Raw genomic sequence first — 11,539 nt, forward strand, 5'->3', positions numbered from 1 at the left:
ACGTGACAATAAATATAAAAAGAATCCTCGCTAACCCAGCTTGCTTTTCAACAACTTATATTTTTATTTTATATACTCTGATCATTTATAAACATTATTTTTCTACTTACCCATAATGTATTTAAATACTCGAGGGCCAAAGAGATAAGATGCCCGGTGTTTGTGAGTAGCAGCAGCAGTCCCACCCAGGTGCTGAAGCAGTACAGGAGGTAGAGGATGGGCACGCCCATGGCCAACACCAACAGCACTTTGCGCTTCAGCAACATCTGGTTACCCAATATCTCCACTCCGCGGTTGATGAACGAGATGGGCAACATGAGGGTGGCCAAAACGATGGGCGTGCCCGAGTCCTGGAGGCCGCCCAGCCACTTCCTCACCAGGTTAGTCAGGGTGGTCTTGAATGGGTGCAGGAAGGTACCACAGAGCACGGCCCAGAGCAGCGGCCGCAGGAACGCCTCCAAGATGAAGTAAACGAGCACGGCAGCGCCACAGGAGATGGCCACAAATATCAGCGCGCCCGTGTTGTAAAACGCCTGCTTGATGTTCTTGTCGAACTTGAGCGGGAGCAGCTGCTGGACCCCTTGCTGGACGCAGTCGCTGAAGAGGCTGACACTGGATGACCTGATGAGCAGAGAAGGCGGAGATTTGCCTTGAGACATCTCGGCTTCAGCCTCGGCCTCTGCCGCCTTCTCCTCCTCCGCCATGTTTGCTTTTGCCTGGGTAACGGAGCAGGGCTGGCTGGGGCATGCCGGGAGTTGTAGTTCCCTGTCCCCGCTTCAGTCTGGGCGCCAAAGCGCAGGGCGGAGAACAGCCAGTGTTAAAACGTTTGTTAAAACCTCTGCCAGATGGTGAAGCAGTTGATGGAGTGAAATCAGCTCGCCAGCATTTGTGCTGGAGAAGTTTGTTTTGGTACATGTCGGGAGGGAGTGTTGCATTATTAATCAAGGAATCAATTACTACAGTGAGGAGGGATGATATCCTAGCAGGCTCATCAATTGAGGCTTTATGGGGAGAACTAAAAAATAAAAACGGGGCAATCATTTTGGTGAGAGAGTACTACAGTCAGGAAGAGATAGAAGAGCTGATATGTGGACAAATTCAGAGAAGTGTAAAAATAATAGGGTAATAATAGTAGGAGATGATGACAATATACTGACAAAGGTGTTGGCGTTAAGGTTGGAAGGGTGCCTCCCAAAGGTGATTGGGGAGCACCAGACGGGGTTCATAAAGGGAAGACAGTTGTCCTCAAATGTGAGGAGGTTGTTGAATGGTGCTTTCTCCGGCAGAGGGGAGGGAGATGGAGGTAGTGGTGGCACTGGATGTGGAGAAGATACATAGGGTGTTCTTATATGCAGATGGTATGCTGCTGTATATTTCAGAGCTGAGCTCTTCACTAGGGAGTATAATAGGGTTGCTCCAGAGATTTGTGAGGTTTCAGGGTACAAACTGAATTCAGGTAAAAGTGAGTATTTTGTGGTCTCTCCCCAGGAGTGGGAGCGGGGTTGGGGGAGGCTGCCATTTTACCTGGTGGTGTCTCATTTTAGGTATTTGGGGGTACAGGTGGCCTGGGATTGCGCAGGGTTTGGAAGTTTAACTTCACTAGCTTGGTACGGAGGGTGAAGGCTGATTTTCTGAGGTGGGACAATTTCCCCTCTGTTGTTGACGGGTCAGGTGCAGGCAGTAAAGGTGAATGATTTGCTGCAATTGCTGTTCTTGTTTCAATGCCTGCCAGTCTTTTTGCCCAAGGTGTTTTCTTAGGGGATGGACAAGCTGATCTCCTTGTTTGTTTGAGCAGGGAAGGTGGCCAGGATTAGGAAGGTGATACTGCAGAGGAATGGTAGGCGGGGGGGGGGGGGGGGGGGGGGAGGCCTCCCAAATTTGTTATATTATTGTTGGGCAACAAATGCAGAGAAGATTCAGGATTGGAGCAGAGAGGGGGGACTTTGTGGGTGAGGATGGATGCGGACTCTTGCAGGGGATCGGGGTTGTGGGTGCTGGTACATGGTCCCAGGGAAGTATAGGCTAAGTCCGTGGTGGTGGCCACATTGAAGATCTAGAGGCAGTTTAGACAGCAATTTTGGCTGGGAGCTGGGTCAGGGGGGATGCCAATTAGGAGGAACCATGGGTTCGAGCCGGGGAGGATGGATGAAAAGTTCTGGGGATGGGATGAGAGGGGGATTAAGGAAATTAAGGATTTGTTTCTGGGAGGGCGCTTTGCAAGTTTGGAGGAGTTGGGTGAGAAGTTTGGGCTGGCACTGGGTGAATGTTTTTTGTTGCAGGTGCGGGATTTTGCGAGGAAGGTCTTTCCGACCTTTCTGATAGCATCTGCCTCCTCGCTGTTGGAGGCGGTGCTGTCAGCGGGGAGGAGGGTGATTTTGAGAAGGGGGTTGTCATGGCAATTTATAGGAGGATGTGGAAGAGGGACGGGGTGTCCATAGAGGGGGTTAAGACGAAGTGGGAGGAAGAGTTGGGGTGATGCTGGAGGAGGGTTTGTGGTATGAGGTGCTGTGGAGAATAAATGCCTTGACTTCATGCACGAGGCTGGGGCTGATACAGCTGAAAGTCGTATACAGGGCGCACCTCACGAAATCAAGGATGAGCCAGCTATCCGAGGGGGTGGAGGATGTCTGTGGGCAATGTGGGAGAGACCCCGCGAACCATGTCCATATGTTCTGGTCCTGCCCGAAGTTGGAAAGGGTTTGGAGCAAGCCAGCAGGTGGTCCAAGGCAGACGTGGCGTTGGCTGCTTGAGGGTGCAGCTGTAGGCGATCAGGCTTGATACAAAGTTCCGTTGTTGTAATATCTCTGCTTAACAAATTGATGCACTATCAATTACTACAAGACAAGAGTAGAGAATAATCGAGGCTTTATTAAGCAGAGATGTGTGGCCTCCTGCAGCTGCTACCAGAATGGAGCAGATCGGCTGTGCACACACATTTATACTCTGCCTACTGGGCGGAGCCAGCAGGCAGGGATTTACCCCCGCACCTATAGTACAGGAGCCTTACCGTATTACCTCTAATAATCATCATTACAACTACTATACAATCAGTTGTGATGACCACACCCATTATCTGTGCTCCCTCTTCCCGAGGGACGAAATGGAAGAATTGGTGGCAGAGGAAACAATGCACAACCCAGACCTGATCCTGTTTACAGATGGCTCCTCCTTTGTTGACAATGGCATCCGAAAAGCAGGATGGGCGATCACAAGTCTACACAAGATTGTGGCAAAGGGTTTTCTGCCCTCAGAGAAGTCAGCCCAACAGGCTGTGTTAAGAGCCCTGGCGGAAACATGTCAGATAGCAAAAGGACAGAGGGATAATATCTATACAGACTCAAGGTAGAGCTTTGGAGTTGCTCACGACTTTGGCTAGTAATGGCGGAGAAGAGGATTTCTCACTGCCGCCGGTACACCTATCCGAAACGGGAAAGAGGTATGAAACTTACTGGAAGCCATACAACTACCCTTGAAGTGTCCATTTTGAAGTATAAGGCTTATACGAAAGAAAATACCACAGAAGCGCAAGGAAACGCCCTAGCCGACAAGGCAACCAAAGAAGCCGCTCACAATGCGCTTCTCCAGAGGGACCAACATAAACATGCAGACTGGGAGCAATCAGCTTGACTCAAGACCTACAGACAATGTAAAGCGACTGCTCTCAAGAGGAAAAATGGACATGGATTGAGGCAGGAATGAAGATATGTGATGAAGGCATCTGGAGACAAAGAGGTACCAAAAAGCCAGACGTGCCACAAGCACTGATGCCCTATTTCACCCAACAGATCCATTCATGGGACACTTGGCCCCGCAACAAATGACATCACGGTTCCAGAAAAACTGGTGGGTTTGGGGATTAAAAAAACACGCCCAGTTGGTAGCAGACCGCTATGTGTCTGTCAAAAGAATAATCCCAGATCTATCGCAGTAATGCCCCAACTGAAGGCCCCTTCTGGACCATTCCAGCATTTACAGGTCGACTATATCTCCCTTCTTCCATGGCAAGGATACACTGATTTATCGTGGTGGTTGACAAATTCTCATGTGGGTGGTAGCCATTCCAGTTAGAAGGGCCACAGCCGGCTTCCGGTGTCGCTCGCGAGCGGAGTTGCTGCGTCGAGTTGAGGCTCCCGCCGGTCTGCGATTCTTCAGACTTTTTCAGGGGTTTCCCCGTGGTTCTTTGTTCCCACGAAAGGGGAAGGGTTTCTTCGGCCTTTGGGGCCTCAGGGACGGCCGCCGGGTCGGTCTGGTTTGGAGCCGGTGAGGAGCCCCGCGGGAGTGTCCAGCGGCCGGAGCAGGAGGCATTGACCCAGAGGTCAGATGTGTTGGCGGAGTTTGAAACGAGGCGAGGCAATCGAGGTGGCAGGCCTGAGTCCAGAATGCGATGTAGAGGGGGGACTCGAGCACACTGGGTGGCTCCCACTGAAAATGGATCTTTGAGGAGTTTGAAGTCCGGTCCCCGGAGGAAGAGATTTCCTGACTTTGGAATTTTTGGGAAAAGATTTGTGAAAACAATTATTTAGCTTTTTTCGGATTGAAGAAAGAAAGAAGAAATAATAAGTCGTTAGAGGATGCGAAAAGCAGCTAGGAAGAAGGAAGAAACCCCAGGTTCACCGTTGAATGAGAAGGCCAGCAAAAGCGCTGACAAGATGGCGGATGCCGGACCGTATGGTGGGGCCTCACTACTTACGGTGGAAAAGATGACTGAGGTGATGGTGGTGGAGCTGGAAAAGCAGTTTACGAGGCATATGGAGGCTTTGAGGAAGGAGACGGCGGTTGCATTGAAATCATTGGTGGTGGAGGCAATCGCCCCGGTGAGGGTAGCTGTGGCAAAGACATCGGCTGAGGTGAGAGAGCAGGGCGAGAAGATGAAGGAAGTGGAGGAAGCCGTGTTGCAGCACAGCGACCAGCTCACCTCGATGAGGGACGAGTTGCGGAGAGTGGTGGAGGTCAACAGAGGACTCCGAGCAAAGCTCGAGGACTTGGAGAACCGGTCGAGACGGCAAAATCTGAGAATTGTGGGTTTGCCCAAAGGGACAGAGGGCCCAAGGCCAACAGAGTACTTCGCTAAGAAGTTGGCGGAGCTGATGGGGGAGGGTGAGAACTCCTCCCAGTACGAGCTGGACCGAGCTCATCGGTCATTAAGGCCGAAGCCCAAGGTGAATGAGCCGCCAAGACCAGCAATTATCTGCTTCCATAAGTACTGCATGAAGGAGAAGGTGATAAGCTGGGCAAAGCAGAAGCATGAGGGGCAGTGGGACGGTGCTGGAGTTCGGATCTATCAGGACTTGACAGTTGAGTTGGCAAAGAGATGAGCGGCGTTCGGGCAGGTGAAGGCGGCACTGTACAAGAAGGGGGTGCGATTTGGTATGGTATACCCGGCGAAGCTGAGGGTAATGTATAATGCCAAAGACTTTTATTTTGAGACAGTGGAGGTGGCTGAGGCGTTCGTGAGGGCAGAAGGCTTGGTACAGATGTGAGGAGTGGAACTGGAAGAGAGACTGTGGACTGCTATTGGGGGGCTGGAAAATGTATAAATGCTACATCTTTCTTTTTACTGATGTATATTGTAATTTACTTCTCTTTGCATTGTAGCAGAGTGCAAGTTAATGGTTGGGTGGATTGGCGTTCTGTGTTGCGACGGTTAAATGTTATGTTAGGGAATTGTATGGGTTGGATCGTTGGGTTTTGTTTTTTCTTTCTCTGGGACTGGGTGGAAGGGGACGATATATCTTGGCGGGGGGGGGGAGACACCCGCGCTAGCTAACTAAAGTCAGCTAGTGAACGGAGATGAGGTGAGAGGAGGGCTGCGGACGTTGGAGCCTGGATAGCAGGCTTCAATGGGCCTACGAGGTGAGTGAGAGGGGGGAAGGGATTGATGCTGGGAGATGTTTTTTCAAGGGCAAATGTAGGGGGTTGGGAGGGGGGGAAGGGGTTCGGTGATAACAATGGATGGGGTGGGACAGGCTTATGGGGCAGGGCCCGGTGGTATAATGGTGGTGGATAAGAAGGGTTGGTGGGGGGTGTGAGAGATCCCCAGTTAGGATAGTCACGTGGAACGTGCGAGGGCTAGCAGGTCCGGTCAAGAGGTCAAGGGTGCTTGCCGATTTGAAAGCCGATGTGGCAATGCTGCAAGAGACTCACTTAAGGGTGAAGGAGCACGTGAGACTTAAAAAGGGCTGGGTTCGTCAAGTGTTTCACTCTGGATTTGATGGAAGGGCTCGAGGGGTAGCGGTGCTGGTCAGCAAAAGGGTACACTTCCAGATGGAGAAGGTGGTGGCAGATCAGGAGGGTAGATATGTGATTGTCACAGGGGCGCTGGAGGGGAAATTAGTGGCGCTGTTAAGTGTATACGGTCCCAATTGGGATGATGTGGGATTTGCGAAGAAGGTGTTTGGGGCCATTCCTGACTTGGACACACACAAACTGATTGTGGGGGGGGGGGGCTGGAACTTGGTGCAGGAGCCAAGGTTGGACAGATCACGGCCGCGCTTGCTGTTCCCATCAGGGGGGCAAAGGCGCTAGCTGGGCTAATGGTGGAAATGGGAGGGGTGGACCCTTGGAGGTTCCTGCACCCAAGGGAACGGGAGTACTCGTTTTTCTCAGCAGTCCATAAGGTATACTCGCGGATCGACTTCTTTGTGGTTGGGAAGGCTTTGCTGGCTGGGGATAAGGGGCTGGAATACTTGGCAATTGCAGTGTCAGATCATCCTCTGCATTGGGTGGATATGGTACTGGAGAAGGGGGTAGTGCAGAGGCCGGGGTGGAAACTGGATGTGGGGCTTTTGGGGAACCAAGTGTTCTGTGAGAAAATTGAAAAGGTAATTAAGGAATATGTAGGTTTCAACTGTACAGGTGAGGTGTCGAAGGCAATTGTCTGGGAGGCTCTAAAGGCGGTGGTGAGGGGTGAGGTGATCTTGTTTAAGTCCAGGGTGGACAAAGAGGAGAAGTTGGAGCAGCAGAGGATAATAGATGAGATGTTGGAGGTAGATAGGAGTTATGCAGAAGATGGAGACCCAGCAAAGCTGGGAAAGAGGAAGGAACTACAGGCAAGCTTCGACCGACTGTCTACCAGGAAGGCGGTGCGCCAACTGAGACGAGCAAGGGGTGCAGTTTATGAACATGGAGATAAGGCAAAGAAAGAAGGAGGTATGTTAGCAGGTCAGCTCCGGAGGGAAGCAGCGGCAAGGGAAATTCTTCAGGTGAGGGATAGGGCAGGGAAGTAGGTGGTGGCTCCTGAGCTGATTAACAAGGTTTTTGAGGAGTTTTATGAGAGGTTGTACAGGTCAGAGCCACCTGGGGGAGACCATGAGATGCAGGTATTTCTAGATGGGTTGGAATACCCGTGGCTTGGGGAGAGGGAGAAATAGTGGAGCAGGAGATAAAGGATGCAATTGGGTGGATGCAGTCGGGGAAGGTGGCAGGGCCGGATGGGTTTCCGGTGGAATATTATTAAAAAGTTCAAGGATAAGCTGGCACTCCTGATGGTGGGGATGTTTGAAGAGGTGATACGGAAGGGGGTGTTGCCACAAACCTTGGGGCAGGCATCGTTTTCACTGTTGCTAAAAAAAGATAAGGATCCGACGGAGTGTGGGTCGTATAGGCCCATATCACTTCTGAATGTGGACGCAAAGGTATTGGTGAAGGTACTGACGGGTAGGCTGGAGGAGTGCCTCCCGAAGGTGATAGGTGAGGATTAAACGGGGTTCGTGAGAGGGAGGCAGCTTTTTTCGAACATTAGGAGGGTTTTGAACGTTGTTATGGCACCGGCGGAAGGGAAGGAAACAGAGGTGGTTGTGGCATTGGACACCGAGAAGGTGTTTCACGGGGTAGAATGGGGGTATGTGATGGCAGTTCTGGAGCGGTTTGGGATTGGACCAAGATTTGTGAACTGGGTAAAGCTACTGTATAAGGAGCCGAAGGCAAGTGTCCGCACAGACAACATCAGCTCGAGATACCTTTCTCTCCACCGTGGGACGGGGCAGGGTGTCCTAAGTCGGGGGGACTTGTTTGGACTCGCGATTGAGCCGTTGGCCATCGCATTAAGAAGTTCGGGGGCATGGAAAGGAATAGTGCGGGGGGGGGGGGGGTTGATAGAGCATAGGGTGTCTTTATATGCCGATGACTTGCTGTAATATGTGTCAGGGGAATATTGGAGCTACTGTGAGTATTTGGGTCTTTCTCGGGGTACAAGCTGAACCTAGACAAGAGTCAGTATTTTGTGGTGTCTCGGTTGGGGATGGGGACAGGGGTGGGGGGGGCTGCCATTCCATAGGGCAGGGACTCACTTTAGGTACTTGGGGGCGCAGGTTGCCCTGGAGTGGGGGGGGGGGGGGGCCAAGGTGGGACAGTCCCCCTCTGTCACTGGTGGGTCGGGTGCAGGCGGTTAAAATGAATGTGTTGCCACGATTTCTGTTGCCGCGATTTTTCAATGCCCACCGATTTCCCTGCCAAAGGCTTTTTTCAGGGAGATTGAGGGAAGGATTACCTCGTTCATATAGGGAGGGAAGGTGGCCAGAGTTAGAAAGGTGCTGCTACAGAGGGGAAGGCAGGCAGGGGGTTTGGGTCTTCCAAACCTGATGTACTACTACTGGGCGGCAAATGTAGAGAAAGTGCGGAGCTGGGTCAGAGGGGTTGATTCCCAGTGGGTCAGAATGGAGGAGAGTTTGTGCAGGGGGTCGGGACTGAAAGCACTAGCAACAGCACCACTCCCGATAGCTCCGGGGAAATACTCAAGGAGTCTGGTAATTGAAAATCTGGAGGCAGTTTCGCCAACAGCTTTGAGCCAGGGAGGTGGAATGGAAATTTTCAGAAATGGGAAGAGAAGGAGATTAAGACGCTAAAAGATGTGTTTCTTAGGGGACGGTTTGCAGGATTGAAGGAGCTGGAAGCGAAGTATGGACTGGAGCAGGGAGAAATGTTTAGATATATGCAGGTTCGAGATTTTGCTAGAAAGGAGATACAGAGCTCCCCGGAGGAACCGGCCTCCACATTGCTGGAGGAGGTGCTGACGACAAGGGGATTGGAGAGGGGGACAGTGTCAGTGGTGTACGGAGCTATTTTGGAAGAGGATAAGGCACCACTGGAAGGGATCAAAGCAAAGTGGGAGGAAGAGTTGAGAGAGGTGTATGAGGAGGGGGTCTGGTGTGAGGTGCTCCGGAGAGTAAATGCCTCCACCTCGTGCGAGGTTGGGGCTGATACAGCTGAAGGTGGTATACAGAGCACACCTCACGAAGGTGAGGATGAGCCGATTCTTTGAAGAAGTAGAAGATGTGTGTGAACATTGCAGGGGGTGGGGGGGGGCTAATCACATTCATATGTTTTGGTCCTGTCCAAAGCTAGAGGATTACTGGAAGGAGGTTTTTAGGGTAATTTCCAAGGTGGTGCACGTGAAACTGGACCCGGGTCCCCGGGAGGCCATATTCGGGTGTCTGATCAGCCAGGGTTGGAAACGGGTGCGGAGGCAGATATCGTAGCCTTTGCTTCGTTGATCGCCCGAAGGCGGATCCTGTTGTGATGGAGAGCAGCCTCTCCACCCTGTGCCCTGGCGTGGCGGGGGGACCTGTTGGAATTGTTGACCCTTGAGACGGTTAAGTTTGAACTGAGGAGAAGGACGGAGGGGGTTCTACAAGTCATGGACATTATTCATTGTGGACTTTCATGAACTGGATAACATCGAACATTAGTTGGGAGGGGGATGGGTGGGAGGGTTGGGGGGAAGGGGGCTGTGTGTATTAAGGGTGACTATGGGTAATCCCTGATTCCTTTTTGTCATTTGTTTATGTAAACATGCGGGCTGATGTTTGGGGTTTGGTGGGAGGATGGGATCGTTGTTATTGTTATGGGGATTGACATGTTTGTTGCTGGGTATAAGTTTGGGAGAAAATGTGAAAAAGGAGAATAAAAATATTTTTTTTAAAAAAGAAGGGTCACGGCCAAACCTACGGCCAAGGTCCTATGTAAGGATTACATTCCCCAATGGGGAGTCCCGACCAGCATTGACTCTGACCAGGGAACCCACTTTACAGGTGCTGCCTGCCAAGACATCTGTAGATTACTAAACATTACCTGGAACTTACTCATCACCCACAATTGTCAGGGCAAGTGGAACAAATGAACAGAACTCTGAAACAATGACTTGCCAAACATCATCAGGAAGGAATACCATGGCCCCAGGCACTACCAATAGTCTTGTGCAGTATTAGGGCAACTCCTAATAGAACTATAGGTCTAAGTCGATTTGAAATCATAACAGGGAGACCCATGTCTCTGCCAGAAACTATTGATTTTCGAAAAGCCGATTGTCACTTGATGAGTGATGCCTTATTAGAATATTGTCAGAATCTAACAAATACTGTTACTTCTGTTTCTCAACAGGTATCGGCGGACTGGGGAGCCCCACCAGGAGGAGGACACAATACCGTCCCTGGAGTTTGGGTTTACGTGAAGAACGTACATAAAGAATACACTGGACGCCAAGTGGGAAGGACCCTATGAAGTGCTACTGACCACCCAAGCAGGTGTCAAAGTCTAGGGGACGAAAGCTTGGATTCACACCTTTCACCTTAAATGAGCACACCATGATTAAAACTCCTATCTCTTAATAGGTCACTTCTTATTTGCAAATATCTTTAACCATATTGTTATATCAGTTGCTTGCTTTTTAAATTTTTGCATTCCTTGCTTTGCCATGCCCAGTCTAGTCCCGAAGGAGCTGAATGTCAACACCTTCCTGTACATGTCTTATACGTAAGTCAAAGACTCCAACCTCTCCAGCTGTTGTGTATGTACTTACATTGCCATCTACTCTAAGGGAGGCACTCCTTGAGACCCATCCTCTTTAACGCATCCAAAATGGCTGAATGGCATATCTTCCAGAACATCTCCCGCTCATTATCCTCCCATGAGGGGGCGACTTCATGTGTAGGGAATAGCTACCTGATCGATTTAGCAGGTAACATTAAAATATGGCAGTCAAAGGTCTTCTGCCAGAAAACATCACAGGCCATTAGCGAGTACATTACTAACAATCAGAACAGGGAAGTCTCCCCTTCCATATTCTGGGAGGCACTGAAGGCGGTGATTAGGGGAGAGTTTATAGCCTACAAGGCACATAGAGACAAGGAAGAGAGGGCAGCTAGGCAACAACTGATCGACTCCATCTTGGAGGTCAACAGAAAATATTCCAAGGCCCCAACCATCGAGCTTCTGGCGGAGAGGAAAAAGCAACAAATGGACTTTAACCTGCTATCCTTCGGGTACAGGCAGTTAAAATTAACGTGTTGCCGTGATTTCTGTTTATTTTACAATGCCTGCTAATTTTCCTGCCGAAAGCATTGTTTTTTTTAGAGAGATTGAAGAATGCTTACCTCGTTCATATGGGGAGGGAAGGTGGCCAGAGTTAGGAAGGTGCTGCTACAGAGGGGAAGGCAGGCAGGGAGTTTGGGTCTTCCGAACCTGATGTATTATTACTGGGCGGCGAATGTGCAGAAGGTGCGGAGCTGGGTCAGAGGGGTTGACTCCCAGTGGGTCAGAATGG

The 11,539-nt window shown here is 50.7% G+C and overlaps 1 protein-coding gene and 1 long non-coding RNA gene across 5 annotated transcripts in view; one reads left to right on the plus strand and one right to left on the minus strand.

Moving 5' to 3' along the window:
* Positions 1–730, minus strand: part of tmem245 (transmembrane protein 245) — a 241,383-nt gene extending 240,653 nt beyond the window's left edge. For all 4 annotated transcript variants that reach the window (XM_038797672.1, XM_038797671.1, XM_038797670.1 and 1 more), the window contains exon 1: positions 111–730. In XM_038797672.1, the coding sequence (XP_038653600.1) occupies positions 111–704 (594 nt within the window). In that variant the 5' untranslated portion in view covers positions 705–730. The remainder of the gene's footprint in view (positions 1–110) is intronic.
* On the plus strand, positions 726–10,604 carry LOC119966271. Its single transcript, XR_005460714.1, has 2 exons — positions 726–909; positions 10,378–10,604. It is a non-coding gene; the product is annotated as an uncharacterized LOC119966271 (long non-coding RNA).
* Positions 10,605–11,539: the final 935 nt, after the last annotated feature.

This window comes from Scyliorhinus canicula, chromosome 5 (assembly GCF_902713615.1).
Source record: "Scyliorhinus canicula chromosome 5, sScyCan1.1, whole genome shotgun sequence".
Lineage (NCBI taxonomy): Eukaryota > Metazoa > Chordata > Chondrichthyes > Carcharhiniformes > Scyliorhinidae > Scyliorhinus > Scyliorhinus canicula.